Raw genomic sequence first — 27,808 nt, 5'->3', positions numbered from 1 at the left:
GATGTTTCGCTTCCTCATGACCCTTCAACAGAACTAAGTAATGATAAGGAAGGGGGTGAAATATAAGCTGGTTTAAGGGGGTGGGAGTTGGGACAAGCAAGCAGTGATAGGAGGAGATAACCAAAAGATGTCACAGACAAAAGAATAAAGAGGTGTTGAAGGTGGTGATATTATCTAAAAGAATGTGCTAATTAAGAGTGGAGAGCAGGACAAACAAGGTAGCTCTAGTGGGGGTAGGGTGTAATAAACGATGAGTGGAATACATTTAAAAATAATGGAAATAGGTGGGAAAAGAAAAATCTATATAAATTATTGGAAAAAGCAAAAAGGAGGGGGAAGAAATTGTTTCCAGGATTGTCACTGACCTCATCTCCTCTGGAGATCTTGCTTCCACAGCTTCCAACCTGATAGTCGCCCAACCTCAGACAGCCCGCTTCTACCTCCTACCCAAAATCTGCAAACAGGACTGTCCCGGCAGACCGATCGTGTCAGCCTGTTCCTGCCCCACGGAACTCATTTCTCGCTATCTTGACTCCCTTCTCTATCCCCTTGTCCAGTCCCTTCCCACCTACATCCGTGATTCCTCTGACACCTTACGTCACATCAACAATTTCCAGTTCCCTGGCCCCAACCACCTCCTCTTCACCATGGACGTCTAATCTCTCTACACCTCCATCCCCCACTGGGATGGTCTGAGGGCTCTCAGCTTCTTCCTCGAACAGAGGCCCAAACAATCCCCATCCACCACTAATCTCCTCTGTCTGGCTGAACTTGTTCTCACACTGAACAATTTCTCCTTCAACTCCTCTCACTTCCTCCAAAAAGGTGTGGCTATGGGTACCCGCATGGGCCCCAGCTATGCCTGTCTCTTTATGGGGTATGTGGAACATTCCTTGTTCCAGTCCTACTCCAGCCCCCTCCCACAACTCTTTCTCCAGTACATCGAAGATTACTTCGATGCTGTTTCATGCTCTCGTCGGGACCTGGAAAAATTTATTAATTTTGCTTTCAATCTCCACCCCTCCATCATTTTCACATGGTCCATCACTGGCACTTCCCTTCCCTTCCTTGACCTCTCTGTTTCAATTTCTGCTGATAGACTGTCCACCAATATCCATTACAAGCCTACTGACTCCCACAGCTACCTCGACTACAACTCCTCACACCCCGCTTCCTGTAAGGACTCCATCCCATTCTCTCAGTTCCTTTGCCTCCGTCCCATCTGTGCTGATGATGCTACCTTCAAAAACAGTTCCTCTGACATGTCCGCCTTCTTCCTTAACAGAGGTTTTCACCCACGGTAGTTGACAGGGCCCTCAACCGTGTCTGGCCCATCTCCCGCACATCCACCTTCTCCCTCCCAGAAACATGATAGGGTCCCCCTTGTCCTCACTTATCACCCCACCAGCCTCCACATTCAAAGGATCATCCTCCGCCATTTCCGCCAACTCCAGCATGATGCCACCACCAAACACATCTTCCCTTCACCCCCCCTGATGGCATTCCATAGGGATCGTTCCCTCCAGGACACCCTGGTCCACTCCTCCATCACCCCCTACTCCTCAACCCCCTCCTACGGCACCTCCCCATTCAAACGCAGAATATGCAACACCTGCCCCGTCACTTCCTCTCTCCTCACCGTCCAAGGGCCCAAACTCCTTTCAAGTAAAGCAACATTTCACTTGCATTTCCCCCAACTTAGTCTACTGCATTCGTTGCTCCCAATGCGGTTTCCTCGACATTGGAGAGATCAAACACAGACTGGGTGACCACTTTGCAGAACACCTTCGGTCTGTCCATAAGCATTACCCAGACCTCCCTTTCGCTTGCCATTTTAACACTCCACCCTGCTCTCTTGCCCACATGTCTGTCCTTGGCTTGCTGCATTGTTTCAGTGAAGCCCAACGCAAACTGGAGGAACAGCACCTCATCTTCCGACTAGGCACTTTACAGCCTTCCGGACTGAATATTGAGTTCAACAATTTTAGATCTTGAATTTCCTCCTCCTTCCCCACCCCCTTTCTGTTTCTTCCCCCTCCTTTTTGTTTTTTCCAATAATTTATATAGATTTTTCTTTTCCCACCCATTTCCATTATTTTTAAATGTATTCCACCCATCGTTTTTTTCACCCTACCCCCACTAGAGCTACCTTGCTTGTCCTGCTCTCCACTCTTAATTAGCACATTCTTTTAGATAATATCACCACCTTCAACACCTCTTTGTTCTTTTGTCTGTGACATCTTTTGGTTATCTCCTTCTATCACTGCTTGCTTGTCCCAACAACCACCCCCACCCCTCCACAACAAACCAGCTTATATTTCACCCCCATCCCTATTTTTACTTAATTCTGTTGAAGGGTCATGAGGACTTGAAATGTCAGCTTTGCTCTTCTCCACCGATGCTGCCAGACCTGCTGAGTTTTTCCAGGTATTTCTGTTTTTGTTTTGGATTTCTAGCATCCGCAGTTTTTTGATTTTATTTTTAATTCATTGACCCTATAGCTTGTTACTCAACAGTGATAGCTCACAGATCCTACAGCTTGGTACCCTGACAGCGATAGCTCTGCTCCCATAGCTTGTTACTTGACATGATAGCTCACTGACCCTGTAGCTTGTTTCTCGAGTGATAACTCACTGACACTATAAGCATGTTACCCTGTCAGGGATAGCTCACTGCTCCTATAGCTTGTTACCCAGACAGCAATAGCTTACTTACCCTATAGCTTGTTACTCTGACATCAATAGCTCACTTCCCCTATAGCCTGTGGTGATGACAGTGATCATTCAATGCCTCTATCGTTTGTTGTCCGGGCAGCAATTGCTTGGTGTGCAATAGCAATGACTCAGTGACCATCCAGCTCACTTTTGTGGTTCTCGAGTTATGATTTCCATAACGCTTTCTGTTTAGTGTTCACTTTTAAACTGGTTAATCAGTTAAGGATTTGTAAATTATGGGATTAATCATGTATGATATTCCTTTGTGGTTTAACTCCAGTGCATGTGGTTAATTGTGTTACCATGATCATCAATCTTGACATTCCCAGTCAGGTTTTCCCCACTGCATCTTCCATATTCAGCTCTATTTCTGGGATAGAGGCTTGCGAACATTCAATCCCAAAAGCACAGGGGTTTCTCTGCCACTACGGGTGCTGGATAAAGGGCACCCTGGTCCACAAATGCCATTTTTGTCACAAAAGGTTTGTGCAACTCCATGCTCCACATTCAACTCTGCACCACCAAGATATTTTACTTTCAATAAAAGGGGTCACCCTTGTAGGATAGAGATGAGGAGAAATCTTTTCTCTCAGAGAGTTGTGCAACTTTGGAATTCTCTGCCTCATAAGTCGGTGGAGGTGGGGTCAATGAATATTTTAAAGGCAGAGTTAGATAGATTCTTGATGGGCAAGGGAATCAAAGGTTATTGGGGTTAGGTGGGAATGTGGAAATCAGAACACAAGATGATCAGCCATGATCTCATTGAATGGCGGAGCAAGCTCGAGGAGCTGAATGGTCTACTCCTGTTCCTATTTCTTATGTTCATCGTGCTCCACAAAGACTTTTGAATGTCACCATAAAAAAATTTATTTTTCTTTTAGTTGATTATTTGCTGGGAGCAGAGCTTTCTTTGGAAGTCCCTTGCTTTAGTAACAATGAGACAGGGACCTGCACTCTCACATTTTGGGGATCGATTTGGATGGTGCAGGTTTGGGACCACCATGAGGGTTTTTTGGTAGAAATGGAAAGGTTCAGGAACAAACTTGTCCATGACCAGGGCACAATATGAGCTTATACTATTTTTTAAAAAGGAACTGGAGCCATTCTGAGATGAAAGTGGGCTCACAGTACCATTCTCCTGCTGGGTAGCGGTTTCTCTGACGCTTGGATGAGGTGCTATGAATCTCTGGGGACTGCTGATGTGAACTTCATGGCAAATTAAATACACTGAGGTCCAGTCACTTTGTTGTTGTGGAAACAAATACAGCTGTCAAGGTGCCTGCAATCAGCTAAATGAAATGAGTGAATGGTTTGTCTGTATTTTCGCAGTGTTCAGTAAAAAAGGAATTTCAGCCAAGGCACTGAGAGGACTGGGTGCTCTGCTTCAAACAGTGCTGTGAGATCTTTTACTTCCACATAAACAGAATTAACATCTCTCCTGAAAGATAGAACTGTTGACAGTGAAGCATCCACAGTGGCAGATAAACCACTCATCTCTGGGATTGGATGCTTGCACATCTCTGTCCCAGAGATAGAGGAGTTTCTCTGACACTATGAATGCTGGGTAAAGAATTGTCCATTTTACTGAAGCCTATCTGGTATGCAAAATGATAACTATGCAAATTATCTGGGTCTCTCAATAAATGCACTTTTGAAGAATGCCCATTTATTCAGGCTTCACTGTAATTTCTATTCACACAAGATAGAAAGGCATTTGGTGGCTTGGAAACTGTCCCATTGTTTTAAACAAATTCAGATTCATCAGCTATCTCACTTGCGCTGTGTTCAGTGGTACTTTGGCACACAGGGTATTTGCTCTATCTTATGCATCAGATGTTGATTGCGACTGGCTGGATCTGTATTTTGCCACCAATAATCATGGAAATATGCTGCAAATTTCCTCAGGAGTTTTTCCACAATTAGCCAGTGTAACTTCAGTGAAAGACAGGCAGGAACCCCATCTATGCGGTTTCTGCCAACCTGACACTTTTATAACAGCTGGTGGGGAAATTCTCGGCTGAGATTTTGATTCACAACAAACTAGAAAAATATAAAATCCCACTTGAATTAAAATGTAAATAAATACACTAAAAACTAGCAATGTTGTAAAGTGTGCTTTAAAAACTCAGAATTTAAACTGCAAAACAGTTAAAAAGTGTGATGTCTTACCTTCTCAAACTCAATGAAGGCATAGCAAAGAGATTCTCCAGTTTTCCAGTCTCTTATGATTTCACAGCTGTGGAACAGATGTTGATAAGTTAAACTATAGACTTTTACCTCACCTGTAAACCTCACACTCAGCCATACATTCCCCAACGGTATATGGCAAGAGGGCACAGGAACACTCACATTACTTTCTTCCTTCCTCCATTCTTATCTGTTTTCTTCAGTGGCTTTGTTTATTTAAAGTAAGCCACGTAAAAAGTAACCCAGAGTAGTTATTTCGCTGCAAAGTGATTTGGGACATCCTAAGATCATGCAATGCACTATATAAAGGCAGATATTTGAATATAAAAATGCAACTATTCCATTACACTCCTGGCTTGTTCCTTTAAGTTCTGGAGAGACTTTGAGACATTTGCCACAGAATATTCAGCCTTTAACTTTCTCTCTCAGCCACAGTATTTATGTGGTTGTTCCAGCTGAGCTTTTGATCAATGGCAACTGTCCCCCATCACCCAGGATGTGATGCTGGGAGACTCTGCAATGGTAATGCCATTAAAACAGAACCCCTCTTGTTGGAGATGGTCATTGCCTAGTACTTTGCACAGTATGAATGTAATTTGCCACTTATCAGCCCAAGCCTGGATGTTGGCCAGTTCTTGCTGAATGCAGCAGAGTGGGGAGGGGGTTTGAATCGCTTCATTATCTGAGGATTTATGATTGGAATTGAACACTGCATTCATAAGCAAATATTCTCACTTCCAACATTATAATATAGAGAAGTTCACTGAGGAAGCAGCTGAAAGTAATTGGGCTTAGGGTAATGCTCTGAGAAACTCTATCAGCAATGGTCTGGCACAGAGACGATTGGCAACCTTCATCCTTCATATCTTTCAGCCATTGGAGAATCTTCTCCTTATTCCCACAATTTTACTAGGGTTCCTTGGTGCCACATTTATTTGAATGCTGCTTTGATGTCAAGGGCAGTTACTTACGATTCAAATCTGAAATTCAGCTCTTGCATCACATTTGGACAAGGCTGCAATGAAGTCTGGAGCTGAGTGCCCTTGGTGGAAAGCAAACTAAGCACAAGTGAGCAGGTTATTGATGAGTCAGTGTCCTATGATAGCAATATTGACCACATCTTCCATCAATTTGTCGGTGATTGAGAGGAGATTGATGGGGCAATAAATGGCTAGATTGGATTTATCCTGCTGCGTGTGGACAAGACACACCTGGGCAAGTTTGCTCACTGTCCCTTAGATGCCAGTGTTGTATCTGTAGTCTAATATTTGGCTAGGGGCATGGATAGTTCTGAAGCACAGGTCTTCAGTACCATAGCTGGGATGTTGTAACACTGCATTTCTGTGTCCAGTGGATTCAGCCTAAATGGAATAGGTTGAAAACCAATCTTAGCAGAGAAAGATCAAATGCTTTGCACTTCTGGCTGAAGATGTTTGCAAATAATTCAGCCTTTTCTATTGCACTTATGTGGTGAATTCACCATCTTTGCGAATGTGCCTAACTGTCCAACACCATTCACAATGGGATATGATAGGGCTGCAGAGCTTTGTCCTGATTCATTAGTTGTGAGGTTGTTTAACTCTATAGCATGTATGTGCCTGTCGTCACCAGGTTGGCATCTTATTTTAGGTATGCCTGGTACTGCTTCTGGAATTCTACATGCCTCGTTGAACAAGAGTTAGTCATCAAGTTTGATGATGTGAGGGATAGACTGGTTGTGATGGAATACAATTCTGCTGCTGATGACCCACAGTGCCTCATGTGTGCCCCATTTTGTGTTGCTGGATCTGTATTTAATCCATCACATTTAGCATTGTAGTAGAGCCACATGACACTTCGGACGGTATCATCAGTGTGGAGATCAAACTTGACTTCCACAAAGACTGTGCGACGGTTGCTCTATCAATGTTTTACTAGACAGACACTGTGCGACAGGTAGTCTGATGAGGACGAGGTCAAGTCGGTTATTCTTCCTGTTGGTTCACTTACCAACTACACAAGCCTCATCTGGCACCTATTTCCTTCAGAACATTGCTAGTTCAGTCACTGGTGGTGCCAATGAGCTACTCTGTGATGGGCAACAAACTCCCCAAACCAGAGTTACATTCTGCACCCTTTCTACTAAAAGTGCTTCCACTAAGTTGTGTCCAACACAGAGGAGTACTGTTTCACTGATTCATCATTGAGAGTGGGGGTAGTTGGTAATCAGCAGGCTTCTTTAATCCGAAACGTTGAGACTTAATTGGGTCCCGAGTCAATCTTAAGTACCCCCCATCTGGGCCAGCCCCCCTCTTTCACTTTTGTCCCACCTCTGGGAAGGTGATGGAACAGTCTGAAACATCAGCTGTTAGGTAAGATTTTGAGAGTGAGGCATTGGCAGGCTATTGCATGACTAGTGGGATAGCCCAGCTTTCACACCAGTCCCTAATTGTTAACAAAAATGACTTTGCAAGGGACACTGGACTGAGTAGGTCTTTGTCATATCCTGATTTGATTCCTAGAGCACTGCTGAGTGGTCTGTCCAGTTTAATTCTTGCTATTTTTTGCTATTTGTTTCATACAACTGACTGGCTTACTCAGCCACTTCAGAAAATAGTTAAGAGTCAACTGTGATCAACAACATTTTGAGCAACTAGCTGAATGTCATAAAACTGTATCATTACCAGATTCACACAAGAGGCACTTGCTTATTTACAGAAGTAATAATGAAAAAGTACCTTTTGATTGATCCAAATCTTGAAAAAATGATTTCTAAGTCTTCATCTGTGGTAACTGGATTGAGTTTACAAACAAACAGCACATTTTCAGGGGGCTTTATTTCTGCATCTGGTAAATCTCCAACCTATAAATATTAAGATTGGTGTCTTGTAAGCAGTAATTCTGGAAAAAAAACACGTCAATAAGATCTCAAAGCATAATTAATTTTAACTTATACCAGTATATGGATAAATCCAAATGGTATTTCCTCCAAGGCAGGATCATCCTTAATTACCTCATCTAATGAGTCAACATTAATCAACCTACATGGTACGACTTTTGGCATTTATCTCATCTTCCCCCTCTTCTTTCAAGACCATTCTTAAAACTCACTTTTTGATGTATCTTTTGGTCACCCCCTCCTAATCTTTTTTTCTTTGGCCAGCATCCATTTTCATGTCTGTAAAGCACCTTGTTCTGTATTTAAAGGTACTACCTGGTCCATAGTAAGCTAATACGGACATTTTGATTTCTTCCTAATGTTTACACATTGTGTACTGTTGTTTTTCATGTCCTTTTGATGAATGTCAAGCCCACAGCATCACCTACAGATACAAGATATTTACATTTTCTTAGACTGCTCACCATGTTTAATAAATAAGTTATATTCAATACTATATCAGGTGACTGTTTGTTACACAAGCAAACAGCCTACAAAAAGTCCTGACTGCTTTCTGATACTTTCAGTCTCCGAGTACAACAGTTACAAATATTTCTAACTCTTTTCACCTGATGAACAACCGCATAACCAGTAAATTATTTTAAGCAACATCACCAAGATTATGAGAGGTAATGAAAGAACAATAATATCTACATAAATCATCTTTCTTAAAAACAGAATGAATGTGAAGTGACATAGAAAAATGCTTTGAGTTTAAAAAGATAACCCTACCAGATCGACCATTTACTTTCATAATATAAAATCAATGATATAGAAGCCACTCACCTGAATAGAAATAGGCCATTCAGCCCCTCCAGTTATTCTGCTGTTCAATCAAACCACAACTGATATATATGGAGATTGATCGAGGTGTGGAGATGGTAAATGAAGTTGATTCTAGTTGTTCAGCCATGATTTTACTGAGTGGCGGAGCAGGATCAAAGTGTTGTATGGCTTGTTCCTATTCCTTGTGTTCTTGTATATCTGAACTTCAACTATCTATCCTGTTTTTTGTAACCTTTAACACTCTTGCCTAACAAAAATCTATCAATCTCAACTTTTGGGAGGAGCTCCAATTTCTACTACCTTCATGTAAAGGAAATGCTTCCTGACATAACCATGAACTACCCAGCTATAATTTTAAGGTTATGGTCCCTTATTCTGTGCTCCCCCACTAAAGGAAATAGCTTCTGTCTACCTTATCGAATCCTTTAATCACTTTAAACACTTCAATTAGATCACCCTTTAATCTTCTATACTCAAGGGAATACAAGCATAGTCCATGCAACCTTTCCTCGTAATTTAAACCTCTAAGCCCCATTAATCATGCTGGTGAATCTACACTGCACCCTCCTGTGCCCGTAACTGAACACAGTGTCCCAATTGGGGCTTGACCACAGTATAACTGTAGTGTAACTTCTACCCATTTTTATTTCAGCCTCCTTGAGATAAATGCCAATACCCCCCTCTCTCACGTGACTTTCACAAATTGTATGTTGATTAACCCCAATATTATTGTCTCTATTAAATTCACAGAATCTTAATAGGTATTCACTTTGAGAAAGAGTGTTACTTCTTGGTATCTGTTCGAAATTTAGGTTTCACTCATTTCCAGTACAATAATGTCTACAGTCCTAACTTCTTGGCTTTTTTAAAATAATAAGCAAGTTTTAATCATATCTATACAAATTAATATACTTTATATCCTCTAATTAGGTACCCCCTGGATTGTGAAAGCTTAAACTTCTTTCACTGCTGATCCCCATTACACTTGGGATTAGCGCTGCTAATCCTTACTGTACCGCTTCTGGCCATGGTGACCACACACAATATTCTACGAGTGGACTGGTCAAGGCATCATAAAATATTAAGATAACTTAGGTACAGTTAAGATTCGAACATTCAGTCAGCCTTATTACTATTGTCTGGACATTAAAAATGCCTACCATTATTCCCTGTCTTCTTTGGTGATTCAGTTCCACACTCACCTGTGTTAGAAGGTTGTGAGTTCACGATCCATCCCAGAGATTTGAGCACAAAATCTAGGCTGACACTTCAGTGCAGTACTGAGGGAATGCTGCACTATCGATGTATCGTCTTTCAAATAGAGACAATGAACCAACAGCTTGAGTAAAAGATTCCATGGTACTATTTTGAAAAAGAGTAGGAGAGCTTTTCCCAGTATTCTGGCCAATACTTATCCCTCAGCCAACATAATTAGAACAGATTATGTGGTCATTTGTCACATTGCACACAACCAGGTGCCATAAACAGCAAATTTCCTACAGTTCAACAATGATTATCCTTTACAAGTACCTAATTGGCTGTAAAGGACTTAGGATGTTCCAAGGATGTGAAAGGCACTATATAAATGCATATCTTCCTTTATTTATATGCATGGACAACCATGTTTTCAACCTAAACTTCATGTTTATGAGTGTTAAATTTCATCTATCGTGTATCTATTAAACTGCATAACTAATCTAAACTTTCTTACAAATCTTTTGGTTCATCTGATGTGCACTCTTCTCAGGTGCTTTTGCACTCTTCTCAGGTGCTTTTGCTGCAATATCACAGAGATGCTGAATCAAAATATTTCAAAAGGGTGGAGTGTTATCCACATGCCTCTGGTCTATTGTGGTGTGTGGATAACAATGGGATGAATAAATAATTTCCCCTCACATTTGTGGATTAGAAAGCATTGAATAGCTTGAATGCTTTGTCCGTACTTCTCAAAACAGATTAAGGCCCTTTTAAGCAGTTATCATCATTAATTTCTTTACCATTTCCAATAATATGGCCCGTGTTTTTGCTTCTTTCTCTGCCAGCACTTCTTCAATTTCTTCTGCAGTTTTTCCCTTGGTATCATCTATTTCTTCATCAGCTCCTATTCTACCACTCTAAACAGAATCAAAAAAATTAAGATCAAGAACATTATTAGTATCAAATAATATGGCAAACACACAAGACGACAATCCTCTCCATATACCAGCTCTACCACCAGCATTCAAGACCAACATACTCTCCAATCCTTTATTTGTAGTACATGGTCAATTCACTGAAACTTTTTGTGTGGCTGCATGTGTACGGTAGCTTAAAGATGTTGACTTGCATGTAGCCTGAGCAGCTCAGAGGGAAAATTACTCAAGACATGCCACTCATTTCACTTTTAACAATTTTCATTTCATGCCTAGGGCCATAATCACAATATCACATTATTTGGTTATTTGATGCGATCTGCCCTGAGCAACTGCAGTAACATTCTGGTTAAGAAATATTGATTAGCATTTTGTTCAATGATGTTCCACATTCATTTGATACATGTTAAAGTCCCTCAGGTCTTTTGTTAGCTCTATCCACACAATGTTCATTTTGTTTCCTGTACACAGTACCTCATATATTTATCTGTATTGAATTTCACTTGCCACTCATTTGCCCATTTCAACTTAACCTTCATTCTTTCTGCTGCTACCTCCTCTAACTCAAAATATTCCCAGATTCAGCATCATTTGTCAATTTAATCAATTTGCATTGTTTCTAAGTCAATAAAATGGATCAAGAACTGAGAAAAATATAAAGTAAATAAGCAAGGCTCAAAATTCTTCATGAAGCACTAGTAAAAGCTTTTTGTTCACCATTTAAAGGTGACTGGCTAATCTTCACTACCACATCCCATCAGGCATATACCACTGGCAGCCTTGCCACTCCTCTCAGAAAGATTTTGATTTAGCTGAAGTACTTTTATGAATCTGCCTGCCGAGTTGCATGTATCCCTCTCATCAAGTTAGCTCAAGGCTATTCCTCCTCCGTGAGTCTTAAATGAAACTGACATCTTTCTCTGCATGGCTTTAGAATATTTCTGTTTCCACTGCCCATTCTCTACTATACAGTTTTTCTTTAAACTGAAAGGGTTCTAGCAACACTGAAGCATTGGTTTGATCACCAAAGGTAATAGAATTCCAATAGCTTAGGAAATCAGCATGAATACTGGCTCAAGTGTCAAGTAAAAAATTCAGCCAGCTGTCACGTAAAAATTGAGTATTTCTCTGGAAAATAAAGAGAAGGTTGAGAGGTGATATGGTTGTTTTTTAGGATTTTAAAGGGATTGGATAATGTCAACCATGGCAAAGTATTTCACTTTGTCCAGAATGGTAGAACCAGAGAACGTGGGCTCTGCTTGAAGAGAAAAAATTAAAAACTAATCTGGAAACATTAGTGAGCAAGTGTTCAATCTGTTGAACAGGCTCCTTAGCAAAACAGTGGAGTAGTTATCATTAATTCATTTAAAAGCAAATTTGATAAGATTTCTTCAGAAAATGTTGAGTTCCAACATATGAGTAATTTTGAGGCATGACATGTGATAAATGTAATGTGCTTGGGAGGGACAGTTGACTTTTGATTGATGGTTCCCAAAGCTTTTCACCACTGGGGGATTTTCCTCACCTCATGTCTGTCGTAGACTCACTGATTGCTATAATTAGTCAATAACTCCTTTATTCTTGTTATGTCATAAAAGGACAACTAGATTAACCATAGTCTTTCTTCATCCAGTAATTCCAATGTCCCTATATGTGAAGCTTCCATAAATTATTTTTAAAAATCGATCATTCAGATTCTTGGATTGCTTCATCTCAACTCTTTCACGTTTTCAAATAACTCCACTGTAAATAAGTAGTTTTAGTGACCTCCAGAATTCAGAGCAACTATGAGCCACCACAGGGCAGTCACTGTACATTTCTACTCCTTTGTAATATTACCTTTAAGAGAGTACACAAATATATTAATTGCATCTTGTTATTGTAAATTATAATCTTGTTTTTACAAATTTTGAAGGAGGTTTAGTTTTCAATGAATTCAAAAAAAGCCAAAAATATTCAAAAGCTACAGAAAACTCAGAATATTGCCAACAGAAATAAGAGTACGCACAACAGAAACAAAAATACCTGGAAAAACTCAGCAGGTCTGGCAGCATCTGTGGAGAGGAGCACAGTTAACGTTTTGAGTCTGAATGACCCTTCAACAGATCGTTATGTTGAAGGGTCATTCAGACTCGAAACGTTAACTGTGTTCCTCTTCACAGGTGCTGCCAGACCTGCTGAGTTTTTCCAGGTATTTTTGTTTTTGTTTTGGATTTCCAGCATCCGCAGTTTTTTGCTTTCATCTAAGAGTACGCACATTTGTTTTAGTTTATCTACATGCACTTCACTTAAGTTCTCCAAATTTAAATTCTTATATCCATTTTTAATAGAAAGTGACTGTGTAAATATACCACTTAGACTTATCATCTACAACAGGCACTGGAGTACCACTGCTGATAAGAGGTTTAGCAAGTTTATAAATGTAGTCCCCATCATAAATTTAGACATAGGAATTTATAATGTGAAAATAAAATTAAGGACATTAAAAGGGTTGAATAATGCTAGTGTGTCCTATTCCAATTATCGCTCACCCTCTAATCCCACTTCATCTGCATTTGGTCTGCATTTCCATGACGCCACGCAACACCAGCTAATACCTATTATCTGCATATGCACAAATATAAAAGCCACATAAAACATGAGTCTTTGGTGTCCCAATGCCAAAGTCTTAAAGTTTAGTTGAAAAAGATGCATAAATAAGCCAAGAAAAAGCTTTCCAAAGTCAATGGGTACAGAAAACGTCTAAGTAAATACTCACATCAAGCTGTTCTTTGGTGGGTTCTGGTGAGCGATCTGGAATTTGCAAGCCCTGAGGGTCATCAAATGGATCCTCCAGTATTACTGTATGGGTTATCCTAATATAAAATAGACATGTATTTTAAAAAACAAACTCTGAAACCTTTTAATTAAATGAACGGGAATCAAGTATCTCTTACGAAACAGCATGAATTGACATCACATCTACTTAATAGTCATCATTTATATTATATCACAGTGCAAAACCTGTATATAACGATAATCACCACTTGTTGAACAGTGTCTACGCACTTAGTACTTCTGTTAATAAATAATAAGTTGCACAATAACAGAAAGCAGCTGAAGGCAAGTTGTAATTAGATGACAGATGTCTCATGAAATTTGCCTACTGCAAGTTTGGGAACAGAAAGCAACAAGTAATTAATCCCCAACATCCAATGCATGCTCCAGCAAGCTTGCTTCAACAACTGATTATCGCTGTCCTTCAATTCTCAGCACATAAGGTGCAGTTTCAGGTGACCACAACTTCATCATGAGTTCCAAAAACAAGATGCAAACTATGAAGTGCAGATTCTTTGAAGGATTGCTGAGGTCTACAGCAGCTCTTGAACTTCTAGCATTAATATGGAGATCTGAACTAAGCATTGACAATTCTTCCTGTATTTCCTACTGCCATAATCTCACAGAGGACCAACAACATGGTACTTCTTTCCAAACTTGAGAAATGATGAATTATGACAAAATGCAAACTCCTTTGTGGAATTAATTGGTTTTACATGACTCCGACTTACCCATTTCCCCGAGATTGCAGAATCAACTCCATTATTCCAATAACATGAACATAATATAAGAATACATCCATAAAATAATGTACATCAATGTACTCTTCCCAGGGTAAATGCTCAATTTGAGGCAATCAAATAACAGAAAGTTTTTCAAAACACGGTGATGCATGGATAGACAGGCTTTTCGCAGAGATGAGTCATAAACCAGGGTTTTAAATTTAGGTACAGCTGACTTTGAAGTAGAAATTGACCATAATGGACTAGGAAAACTGTTAATAGATAAAATTACAAATGAACAGTGGAAAAGATTGAGGATTACAGAGGCGATTTCTCACAGGGAGCTTAGGAAAATGGTATAAATATTTTAGGCTGGGGAAGTTAAAAAGTTAATGATTTGGATAGTGCTGAAGAAGCAATATTGATGGCCGAATGGATTTTAAGATTGAGAATGTGGAATTAGCTGCCACAGGAGTCGATGAGGCAAATAACACAGATTTGTTTAAGGGGAATAGGTAAGTAAGTGTGGGTGAAAGGATTATAAGATGAATAAAGTAAGACAGGGTACTTCTGTGGACCATAAACCAAATGGCCTGTTTCTGTGCTGTAAATTCCATATAAACATTATGTTCATATATACAATCTATCTTAACGTTGGTGCCCAGGCAGTCTTTTCACACATTACCTTCCAAAGGTACTGTTCTTCAAGAACTAAACAGAAGAACAAGTCACAGCCACCAGAAGCAACAAGCTGCATTTGACCAGTAATAGGCTTTGGGGAAGCTAAAAACTGAAAATTCTGTCAGAAGTCCAAATAATTTGCTTTTTAACAACCCAGTGTTTTAAAACAAATTCAATCATACTGCAAGGTGAAATGAGACAAAAATAAGGTTTAAATAGTTTTGTGACATTATATGCATTGTGATGGCCTGTGAGCTTTCGGGCGATGGAACGTTTAAGAATTAGATTTCCTGGGGAAGTGATTTCAAGTAAAGCACATTGCTGTCAGTAAATGATCATGTGACCAAGTTGTCTGGGAGATAAACAATAGAAAAATAGTCAACAAGAAGCTAATTATAGAGGGAGTAGATTGTGTGTGTGGTTCTGTTTCAAGCAGGGTTTTAGTTTAGAACAAGTTGACTTGAGGGAACAATTCTTTCAAGCAGAGTTCAGTTGAAAATCTCTGTGTCTTGGCTGAAAGGGTTTTTAAAAACCTGGCTAACTGAAGGACTCTACAACAGTGAGTTGTAGTTCTGGAATAGCCAAGTTGAGAAGAGACAAAGAGTTTAAAGATAGAAGACTCCAGAGTTAAGAACTTCAGAACCTGGAGAGTTCTGACCCGAAGTGGCCAACTTAAGACGAGATGGCCACACCTGTGTTGAACAGGTAGTCTACTACTGTGGGATTGTAGGAGGAGATTTGAAGGGAGAACCTTGCTGGAAATGGAAGGCCCAATAAATCTCAAAACTTATACAAACCTGCGAAGCAGTATTCAGATCATGTGGTTAATCTTCAAATTTTTGAGAAGTATCGGACTTGAGTTTTTTGACAGGGTATGTCAAATGGGCATTGAAGGAAATTTGAGTTAAGAAGTTTGGTTTAGAGTACAAGTAACTGTAAACATTGTACTTTTAATATCTTTAACGTAACCGACCAGTTAAGATAGACTGTAGTTATTAATATTCATGGTGTTTGATTTTTTGTGTAGTAAAATTCTTTTGTTTTAAACTGTGAACCTTTTGGCTTCATATTTTCAGTAAATATCTGGGTTTTCAAATTTACAAACAAAAAAATAATAAAAATGTTACTGATCTCTACTGAGATCATTACAGCATTCATTCTGGCATTTTCTTTAATATCTAAAAGCTACAGCAAATTTTAAAAGGTAAGTCTTGTTAATGCATTATTTGGTATATTCTCCTATATAATTTAACAGCACAGACCTAATATCTTGATAGGGACAGAAATCCTTGTCAACAAAGGCCTCATTGATCTTCATAAGGACATCCATGCCTTCAGTCACCTCGCCAAACACTGTATGTACACCATCAAGGTAATCCACGTTTTCTCCTGCAGTGATCAAAAACTGGGCGGGGTCAGGAAGGGGGAAGAGATACAAGAGTAGGATGGTGAGTAGAAATCAGTGAATTTGAAAAGCGTGATGACTCAACTTGTAATATCTTCTTCATTCTCCCAGTGATACATCATAGCCACAAGGCCAAGGTTGAGTGGTTCTAGAAAAACTATGTGCTGACCATGTACATGTGATTTTTATCATGGTGTCAGGCTGCACTGTGGCACTGGAGGTCTCCTCCTTCCTGCCCAGGACCTACATCACAAAAGCAATTAATTTATGCCATCAAGCTAATGTCTGTTATCATCGCCTTAAACTCCCTAAGAAAACTAAATAAACCAGGTGGACCTCAGAAGAAGGCTGGAAGGCGTCTAAATGATGCCTTGTTCACTTGAATTCTGAAGACCCTCTAAAACAAGTGATTTTTCTTTATCATTCTCATGTTGTTCATACATTGTAGGAGTCATGCTGAGATAGTACCAATTTGACAGGAGAGGGGTGTTGGATGAAGAGCTGCAAGCCACAATGCAAGGAAAATTTTACAAAAAACATTGCTCTGTGCATTAGCAAAATATGCAATAAGGTTTATTAAATGAACTGCGGGCACTTCACATTGCTACTTTACAGGCACTGTCAATAGAAACCCAGGAAGTAGCTTTGAAATGGTTTTTAACTCAACCCCTGCTGAAAAACATTGTAATAATAGCCATACTACCCATTGTTTAAGATGGTTAACATGCCTTAGTGAGTGTGCTTCAGACCACTTTTCCTATGCCCACTACCCTGGGATGTGTCCCTCAAACTGACAGGGACACTCTTTTCTATTGTGGATGCATCCTTTCTATCGTCAACTACGGGATGGGAGTGCTGAAGAGGAACATCTTATAGGCAGAGACACTGTGATCATAGGAAGAGAGAGAGAATCATAGAACACAATCTCCCAAACATTAAAAAAAATTCCAGATTCTATATAGAAATATTCCAAGGCCAGCATAGGAAATCTTGAGCTGATACACACTATTTGAACCAATGGGGCATGAGCAACCTACAGGGCAACAAACTGACAAACCAAAGGGCTCTTAAACATGGGTCAACTTGGAAGATCCTGTAAATAGTTGCAGCTTTAATTCTTGTATTCAAGTTGATTGTCCAAGCTTTCTTAAAATTAGAGGTTGCCCTTTTAGGACGGACATGAGGAGAATTTTTTTCTCTTAGAAGGTTGTGCAACTTTGGAACTCTCTGCCTCAGAAGGCGGTGGAGGCAGGGTCACTGAATATTTTTAAGGCAGAGGTAGATAGATTCTTGTTAGGCAAGGGACTCAAAGGTCATCGAGGGTAGATGGGAATTTGAAACACAAGCAGATCAGCCATGATCTTATTGAATGATGGAGCAGGCTGAAGAGGCCGAATGCTCTGCTCCTGCTCCTATTTCTTATGTTTCTTATTATTCTTACAGTTATTTTGGGTGCGTATCACAGAGCCTTATGGGTTACACTTAAAGAGTCAAAATGAATGCTAATCAAAGGCCAAACAGATTTTAATGTCTAATTTAAGATTCATCTTCAAATGAAGCAAAGTCCGTAAACAGCAAACAGGCAGGCAAGTTATTGGGTTCCTGTCTTGTCTGTAAGCTGGCAAGTTCTGACAATGTAGCACCCTCTCAGTACTTCATTGTCTAGATTATATGCTCAACTCCTGCAGTGCAGTCTGAAACCAGAGTCTTGTGACTCAAGAAGTAAGGGTTCTACCAAACAAACTTAGTTAACATCACCAGCCCAATGTTGTATTAGAGAAATGCCTCGACCCTGGAGGGCAGAATTTAAACAAAATGCAGATTTCTTGGCTGAAATCCATACATACTCACTCTGCCATAAAATATTATATTTCAGGTGTCAAAGTGAACTTTCTGACTGCAGTCTATATCACTCAACATAATCCAGCAAAACAACATGTTAATGAGCGGCTGTGACACTGTTCACAAGTATCTGGAGACTTGGACTGGAGAGTAGAATGGAGCATGCCAGAGTAGACCTAACACCCCAACAACCCCACATTCCACAAATCCAAACTGTTATGAGATGCTCATACACAGTTGCTTTCGATGCCAGAATATAAAATTTGAAATTAGGTTTCATAATTTCAAGAAAATGTGCAAGTCATTGAGAAACTGGGAGAATTATGATTTTGTAACAAATTTCATCTTTGGTCCTAACCCTTTAGGCTGGCTACATTTTTTAAATGTTCAACTTTTCACTTAACCGTTGTGTTATGTTATAAACATAATTTTGCTAAATCACTTTCAAACCTAATGAAAGCTCATATCATGATAAATATCTCAATTTCTCTTTGTTACAAATTATAGATTGTATATTGCCACAATCCAGTCATAAGGTTAGGCCAAAGTTAAAGTATTTTTATTTTCTGCTCCCCAGTAATCATGATGTAGTTTTATAACACATAGCTGTATGTCAGTATGTGTGTGTTGATTCTTGCACAAATACGCAAGTGAGAGACAACACAACAATCGGGTAGTTAGGACTTTTTAAAAAATTCATAGTGAACTCCCAGCCAGTATCCTCTTTCACTGACACTTCAATTTTAATTAAGAAAGTGCGCTGCCTTTCCTTAGCCACTTGCTCACAAAGGAGGTTACCAGCTTATGTTACAAGCTTGTTCAACTACCAAGTTTGAGATCAGAGCCTGAATTGAGTTTGTAGAGTGACCAATTGATTCCTCCACTGGCTGTTAACCTTCTCCATGTTTAGGTGGATAGGAAAGGTAGACATCCGGACTCAGGATAAGGGACACGTACAGATACATCTATGAATCATCTTAACGTCCTTTTTACCTTCTTATATAGTACTTGGCTAAATTAGAAATCAACAAAAAGTGAGCATTACAATCAGTTCAATTTACATTTAGAGCTATTTATTGCCAAAATAAATAACATTTCCTCAATGGCTCCAATTTGTAAAGATTGTGAAATTATTCATTAAAAAAATAATTCTACAATACCAGACACGCACATAACTATATACACTTGCACATTAAAAATAGAGGTGCTATTAATCTACCTGAGATGCATGCTGATCACTGCCGTTATTCACCATGGATACAGTCCCTTTTTTCTTATGTTTAATTCGGGGCACCTTTTCTGCCTCGAAAAATCTCGCCTGATCTCCATAGAGCTTACTGTGGGGTAGAGAAAGAAAAATTGTTTACCACAATTGGCAAAACAATTTAATGATCAGCTGTAGTCCACCATTCAGTAATCAGAAGGGGCTATCCCCTCTAGGACAGCATATTCCTGGGAAAGAATCAGGAGGCAGATTCATCCAATCGTATGCTTTTCTGATTAAGGCCAATGAGAAACAACTAGCGAAATAGACCATACAACCAAGGAGATTCTCCAGCAAAAAGTCATTTGGCCTAGGAAAATTCCATCTGGGAGGCTAAACACGCTTTAGTAGGAAACTAAAGTAATGTATTAAACAGCTGTATTATAAATCATGCTACTGCTAGCAATATTAAACCCAGATTGAGGCAGAAAAAGGCAAATTAAGGGATCAGAAGGAGAGACGCTGGAATGAAAGAAGCATGCAGAAGGTTGAGTTAAAATGACCCACAGCAGAATAGATAATGATCAGATAAAATACAGCATCATGTAGTTCACTGGTGCAAAAGTGGCTGTATTTTGTAGTTCTCTTGGAGTAACATATGATAACGGGAGTAATATTGTCATTGAGGTACTGGACATTTATTCAAGAGAGTACACTGATAAAATCTGTGATACAGAACTCCATCTGAGCTATGAAACTACTAAGGAGCCAGGTCCGCCATGGTTCAGTGGATAGCACACTCACCTGAGCCAAAAGGTTATGCGTTCAAGTCCCACTCCAGAGATTTGAGCACATAATCGAGGCTGGCACACCAGTACTCAGAGAGTACAGCATTGTCAGATACACGTATTCTGGAAGAGACATTAAACTAAGGTCACATCTGACTTCTCAGGTAGACGCAAACGGTCCCATGGATCTATTTCGAAGTCGTCCAGGGAGGTTCTCCCCAATGTCCTGGCCAATACTTCTTCTCAACCTGTACCACTGAGAGAGATCAAATTTCTATTTGTTGGCTCTTACTGTGTGTAAATTGGCTACTGCACTTTCTACCTGTGCTGAGATTTGGACTGTGTTGGGGAGATGGAAATCAAATTTTCAACATTTTATCCAATGCGTGAATTTTACAGGGCACTGTGGATTGTGGTTACATTTTGAATTGGAAAAATAAATCTGCTGAATACACAATTTATGGGTTTTTTTAGATATACAAAGTTCCCAGCATTCTAATTATATTCAGTTGTGAGGTTTGTATGAAGGACAAACTGGAGATCATCACCAAAGAACAAATATCTCTTTATAAATTCTCACTAGTCCAATGGTGTACGTCTGACTTGTACTTATGTTTGATTCAGCCAGTTTCTTATTTAAAAAAAAATTCTCAGGATGTAGCTGATGCCCACCATCCCCAGTTTCTCTGAAGGGGCACATCTTCTTGGGTTGCTGCAGTCTCTATGAAGTCTATATGTACACTCTTTTGAAGACCACCCCCTTATTTTAAATCCACACTTGGCTTTGCTAAAAAATCTATTTCTGTATTTATAAATAGCATATAATAAACTGTGACAGGAAAGGCAGCACTTAAACTGAATAGTGCAAAAGGATCACATTAAATTCTGCAGTGCTATTTAATTGAAAGTGTACAATCAGATGGTTTAGGTTTATCAAAGATATTAGATAAGCTTGTTAATAGTTCACAAATTGTAAGAAATGTGAGGTTTTATATATTTTTCCTTGTACTATGAATTTTAGGTATTGTACTTTATATTTGCCTGAGCTTTTGGTAAGCAAAGTGTTAACTGCTGATATGTGAAGAGCTGTTTCCTTTGATTAGATTAGGTGTAAATAAAGGATGCCATGCAATGGTTAGGGATAACATTGTATGAAACTAGACATTTATAGAGACAAAGGGTAAGGAGTTAGGACAATTCAAAATGATTAAATGGATATTAAAACAATTTAAAATGATGAGTATGTCTGTGAAATGTACAGTTTAAAAATAACATAGGAACATAGGATTTAGGAGTAGGCCATTCAGCCCTTCGAGCCAGCTCCGCCATTCAATAAGATCATATTGTATCTCAACTCCACTTTGCTATCTAGCCGCATAACCTTTGACTCCCTTGTGTATCAAAAATCTGCTAAACTCTGCTTTGAAAAAATTCAATGGCCCAGCCTCCACTGCTTTCTGGGAAGAGAATTCCACATATTAACTACCCTTTGAGAGAAAATATTTCACTTCACCTCCGCCTTAAACAGTAGACCTCATTCTTAAACTGTGTCCCCTGGTTCTAATCTCTCCCACTAATGGAATCATCCTCTCAGTCTGTCTGCCAAATCCCCTCAAGATCTTATATGTTTCAATAAGACCACCTCTCATTCTTCTAAACTCCAATGGGTATAGGCCCAACCTGTCTAACCTCTCTCATAAGGTAAGCCCCCCATCCCAGGAAGGAGTTGAGTGAATCCTCTCTGAACTGCTTCTAACACAGTTATATCTTTTTTCAAATAAGGAGACCAAAACTGTACATAATATTCCAGATGTGGTCTCACAAATGCCCTGTACAGCTGCAGTAAAACTTCCCTACTTTCATATTCCATTCCCCTACAATAAGTGCCTACATTCCATTTGCCTTCCTAATCATTTGCTGTAGCTGCATTCTAACTTTCTATGATTCTTGTGATACCCAGATCCCTCTGTATTACAGAGTTCTGCAATTTCTCTCCATTTAAATAGCATACTACTAATTGTGTAGTAGATAACAGACAGAAAACAATCCAAAATGACTAGGCAATTTGCATATTTTTGGTTGTATTGCTAAACTGATTGTAATGGTGTTACCAAAGATATTAAAGAAAAACAATTTAGACTCCAAACTGTCTGCATGCCTTAGCCTTTGTTAATTGTAGTTCAAGAGATAGCTATTGATAATGTATTCATGGTTCACTGAAGTAACTGTGAATGGTGTATTGATGGTTTAACTGATGTAACTGTGAATGGCATATCGATGGTCTAATTGATGAAACTGTGAATGGTGTATTGATGGTCTATTGATGATGTAATTGATGTAACTGCGAATGGTGCATTGATGTAACTGTGAATGGTGTATCGATGGTTTTGTTGATGTAACTGTGAACTGTGTATTGATGATGTAATTGATGTAACTGTGAATGGTATATTGATGGTCTAATTGATGTAACTGTGAATGGTGTATTGGTGGTCTAATTGATATAACTGTCAATGGTGTATTGATGATCTAATTGATGTAACTGAGAATGGTGTATCCATGGTCTAATTGATGTAACTGTCAATGGTCTATCAATGGTTTAATTGATGTAACTGTGAATGGTGTATCAATGGTTTAATTGATGTAACTGTGAATGATGTATCCATGGTCTAATTGATGTAACTGTCAATGGTGTATCAATGGTCTAATTGATGTAACTGTCAAAGGTGTATCAATGGTCTAAATGATGTAACTGTCAATGGTGTATCGATGGTACAATTGATGTAACTGTGAATGGTGTATTGATGGTCTATTGATGTAACTGTGAATGGTGTATTGATGGTCTATTGATGTAACTGTACATGGCGTATTGATCAAGTTATGAATGGTGCAGGTCAATTGCTTTTACCAAATATGGTAGAACTCCTGGATACCAAAGATAGAGAGGGATAAAAAGGGATTTTCAAAAGGATCCAGTACACAGTTGTACAGGTTCATAGAAGAAAGAAGATAAGAGAAGACAAGAAACAGAAGAAATCAGACCAAATCAGAACTAATGTCGTACTGTGTCCAAGCTGCTCCAGAGAGTAAAGACCCTGTGCAACTTGTAAACTATTGCCTGGTTGTTAAATATTGCTTTCTTAATAAGTCCTCTCTCTCTCTCTCTCTCTCTCTCTCTCTCCCCCCCCCCCCCCCTCACCCCTCCCCCCTCTCCCCCCCACCCCACTCCTCCCTCCCCCCCCCACTCCACACCCCCTCCCCCCCACCCCACCCCTCCCCCCCCAACCCCCCACCCCACCCACCCCCTCCCCCCCCACCCACCCCACCCACCCCCTCCCCCCCACCCACCCCCTCCCCCCCCCACCCACCCCCTCCCCCCCCCCCCACCACCACCACCACACTGAATCTACAGTCTGCCAACGTTTTGTCTTGTCAAAAACCAAAATAAAGGTACAAGTAAATTACAGAACCTTAAAGAATGAGGAAAGATATTTGTGTACAATCTCCTAGAGTGATATGCTCTATTTTGAATTTAAGTTCGCCACACTTTGCCCTTGACTTCATTGACCAGATGCCCACCTAATTGTAGGACTCCCAGTCTATTATTTTCCTCTGATGCTGTCCAGACATCTTTACAACTTTTCTTTTTTTATTATGCTGTGCCAGACTTCCCCATTTTGAATTTTTATTTATCTGCAGTCCAATTATGTTGAAGTACAGTCTTGTTCCTTGGCAGCCAATTTGCACACAAAAAGGCCCCATAAACTGCAAGGAGATTAACATCCAGTTAAACTGTTTTTGGTGATTAACATTCCTGTAAGTGCTCGGGTCATTTATTATGTCAAAGGAGCTATATAAGTTGTTGTTGTTGATGGTGTCTTACAAATGGAGTGTTGGGCAGGACACCAAAAGAACTCATGTTTTTTTCATAGTACTGTGGCATCTTTTATATCTACCACACTAACAGACAGTGCAGTGGTTGGCTTATCATTTGGAAGAGAATACCCGAAATAATAGTGCACTTTCTTAATACTTCACTGGAGTATCAGGCAAGACTGTGTACCTGGAGTTGTGCTGAAACCCATAACTAGAGGCAAGAATGCTACCTGCAGCCAAGCTGCTATCCTCAGTGAGGTTTGCAATGAAGCTACTGAAACTTTATTGGATTTAAACTGCAGGAAATGCTGGTGGTGCAATAAAGCAGGATTCTGATTAATGGCCTATATAATTGCTTTTTCAGAAATATGATTCAGCCACTGGTTTAATTAAAATACTGTTAGGAAATAGAGATAATTTAAGTTATATATGTATTTGTGGGTGTTAGGAATGGGTTTTAGCTTTAATGTTTAAGTTTGATTTGTATTTCTGTATCTGTTTGTTAAGAAAAGGTCAAGTTGAGTTTTAGTTTCACTTTAAAAAATGCCTGCATTTCTAATGAGAGTTTACGACTATAAAAGTTAAGCAAATACAAGAGTAGAAAAACTAAGCTGTTGCCTAGCAACAGGGGTCCAGGGAGGCAGGTCCCTCACAGAGAGAGAGAGACAGAAAAAATTAGAAACAGCAGTTTTGAGTTTAGTTAAGAGTAGCTGCCAAGCAGAAGCAACCCAGAAGGGGCAGACAGCCAATCCAAAGCTAAAGTTGGTTGAAAGTAGCTGTCAGAGAGATTGGAAAATGGGACAGATAGCCAATCCCAAGCTAAAGAAGAAAGTCCCCACAAATCCAGAGGTGTGGAAACAGGAGAAAGTCCCAAGCACACCTTCTAGTCAAAGGATGAACAGGAATCTGGAAAAGGTCTTATTAAGTGAAGTTAAGAGTGAGGGGCAGAGAAAGGCCCCAAGCTTCAAGCTGCAGGAAGCAGAGTCAAAGCGATATAAAGGCTTGTGAGAAGTCACAAGGTCCAAAGAGGCAAGCAAAGGTCTGTAACTCTTTGCTATGCGGATGTGAAGTAGTGTGTACTGTTGACAGCTGAGTCAGTGACAGAGTGTGTGGAAGGAAGTTTGAATGCATGTGGTGACCCAGGGAGAGGAACACTAGGAGAGTTTGAAACCCTGGTGGTGAACACTTGCGGAAGGTACCTGAAAGAAAGTGTCGGTTTCGGAGAAGATCCTAAAGTGAGTTCTTGGAGAGTGGAGATTGGAAACCCTTGTGTGAAAGACGGAGTTCAGTGAGACCGGTTGGCTCATGGTGTAACAAGCGTCTGGGGGGGTGGGGTGCGGGAATTGAAGAGAGATCCATAGCATCTGTTTGGAGTTGTATCTGTCACTTGGTTTCAGAGTGTGGTGTGCCAGACCACGGGGTGTCTATTGGTACATGGCTTACTGTGAACACTACAGTATAAGATAGCTGTTGTAACTTGTGTTATCCTTACAAATCTGTAAAGGTATAGTTGCAGGTGGAGGAGTATTGTAATATAGTTCATCTTTTCTTGTTTGATAAACTTTTCATGTTTTTGTTAAATGTTCGTCAGCTGACTCCAGTGACTCTGTTCAGTATCCCCTCTCCACGTATCTAAACAAACAAATAAAAGTTAGGATCTATTAACTGAGTACCACCCTGGGATCAGGCTTGTCCAATGGTAACCTCAGCTGGGGATCATAACAATACTTAAGGGGTACCAACCAAAAAATGGATTCTCCTCCACGACCACTTCCAGTTGGGTCACCAGTCTGTATAACAAAGTCCCTCTGTTACAAAACAAAATAAATGAAGTGACCAGATATTCACAGTATGAAAGTCATATTTTAGGAATTCTTTTTTGATCAAAATTAAACCAAAACTTCAAATCACGTCCACATTCTACCTACTAATTCAATCTAGACACCCACATTTCACCTCTTCCTTTAACTTCCTGAGTAAGAGAAAAGCCCTTTTGTGTCCACTCTTGTGCATATTTTCTGTAACTCTGCACCTGAGCATCCCAACAGCAAAGGTAACTGAATGAATCTTCTCAGTTTTGATGAAAAAAATCCATGAGCACTTGTTAGAGATGAGCAAATGGCAGTTGGAGAGTGTTTTAAGGTGGTTGTCGGTAATAGTGAAAAGGAACTTGGGAGTTATTGCTCTCTGGGATGACCCGAGTAACGGGCAGTTTTGACAGAATGGTAAAAGACTTCTTATACTTGATATTATCAAGTCAGATTCACAATGGCTAAGCCAGTGCACTAGGTATGCTCAGTTTTCACCCCTTGTACTTAATGTAGCAAACATTAAAGGCCATATGGAAGGGAACAACCAGAATATAACAAGGGCATTAAAAGAGGGTAAAGGAGTACTTGAGCAAATCAACCACTGTAGAGGTATCATAGTAAATGGGGGAGCCAAAGGCTAAGCAGTTGGGAATTTAAGAATACAATTTTAAGGAAGCTGGGGCAAGTGCTTTTTCAGGGTCGATATAAGGAACAAATGACATTAAAGGGAAGGGAAGGGGGCGTGTAATTGTGAAGAAAACAATACAGCTCTTGCTTCCACAACTTGCTCTCAGCTATAGCTGTATGAATCACTTTTTTCAAGGTATGCAACTTCTCCATTAGCTCTTGGCCAACGTGGTGTGATCTTTCAATGAGTGAAAAGATACAAGGAAGCAACCAAAGATAAGTCGAAGGCAAGCAATGTATACTTAGACACTCCAGTCTTGTGCAGAACAATGGGCAGCAAAACTCTGTCACCGGACCATCATAATTTCTTTCACTCCAGCCAAGGTGGTGTCCCATTCTTGAAGGCCCTCCTTAAATCTACTTTGACAGGTCTTCTTTGACTGGCCCCGTCTTCTTTTTCCATCTGGTGGTGTCCATTCTAATGCCACTCTCATGAAGCATACATCTGGGAGGCAAAATTTGTGGTCCTGCCAGTCTTAGTCAGACGGTGTTGTATGCCCAGACCATGTGGAGCCGCTGGAAGACCAATGCTGCTTTGCCAACTCTTATGTGGATGGCAAACTTTCCATCACCCTCCCTGGAGATGTTGCTTCCTAGGTAAGGGAAGTGGCTGATGTCCTTTATGTTCTGTTGGCTGATAGTGTTGGGAAGCCCTTGTTGCCATCCAGCGATCACTGTCTTGGTCTTCTCGCAGCTGATTTGTAGACTAACCTTGGCGCACCTATTCTCAAAACTGATAATCATGTCTTGGAAGCGTGCAATTCTTCGGCCAGCAAGGCAATGTATTCTGCGAAATCCAGGTCCATCTACTGGCGGTGTTGCCACAGGATGCCAAAGTCTGCATCCACCATCACTTTCCTCACGATAAGATCAATAACCAAGAGGAAAAGAATTGGGAAGAGTATGCAGCCTTGCCATATTCCTGTGATGATGGAGTCCATGGTGCTCATGCTGTTCTTGACGCAGCAGCTGGAGTGGTGGTAAAAGGCTTTGAAGTTGTTAATATACTGCGACGGGGTGCCATACTGTCTTGCAATAAACCAGAGTAATCGCTGATGGATGCTATCAAAAGCCTTCTTGAAATCAATGAAGTTGATTACAAGTGGCTTCTGATACTTGAGGCTCTGGTCTATGATGTTTCTGAGTGTAATGAATTTCTCACAGTATGATCTGCCACCCGGAAACTTGTCCGTTCTTCACGATGTGTACCATGTACTTCAATCTGTTGAGGAGCATCGTGAA

General features: G+C 40.0%; 1 protein-coding gene across 2 annotated transcripts in view; it reads right to left on the bottom strand.

Annotated features, from left to right (window-relative positions):
- The window catches only part of ppil4 (peptidylprolyl isomerase (cyclophilin)-like 4), a 45,130-nt gene that overhangs the window by 12,020 nt on the left and 5,302 nt on the right, over positions 1-27,808 (bottom strand). Inside the window, exons 3-10 of one of the 2 annotated variants that reach the window (XM_041187763.1) lie at positions 25,812-25,876; positions 25,561-25,700; positions 19,423-19,540; positions 16,219-16,361; positions 13,495-13,591; positions 10,602-10,718; positions 7,619-7,743; positions 4,884-4,950 (exon numbers count right to left, since the gene is read on the bottom strand). In XM_041187763.1, the coding sequence (XP_041043697.1) occupies positions 4,884-4,950; positions 7,619-7,743; positions 10,602-10,718; positions 13,495-13,591; positions 16,219-16,361; positions 19,423-19,458 (585 nt within the window). In that variant the 5' untranslated portion in view covers positions 19,459-19,540; positions 25,561-25,700; positions 25,812-25,876. The remainder of the gene's footprint in view (positions 1-4,883; positions 4,951-7,618; positions 7,744-10,601; positions 10,719-13,494; positions 13,592-16,218; positions 16,362-19,422; positions 19,541-25,560; positions 25,701-25,811; positions 25,877-27,808) is intronic. The other variant, XM_041187761.1, reaches the window with a different exon arrangement.

The sequence above is a fragment of the Carcharodon carcharias genome, chromosome 5 (assembly GCF_017639515.1).
Source record: "Carcharodon carcharias isolate sCarCar2 chromosome 5, sCarCar2.pri, whole genome shotgun sequence".
In the NCBI taxonomy this organism is placed as follows: domain Eukaryota; kingdom Metazoa; phylum Chordata; class Chondrichthyes; order Lamniformes; family Lamnidae; genus Carcharodon; species Carcharodon carcharias.
This window is presented reverse-complemented; position numbering and strand designations above follow the sequence as displayed.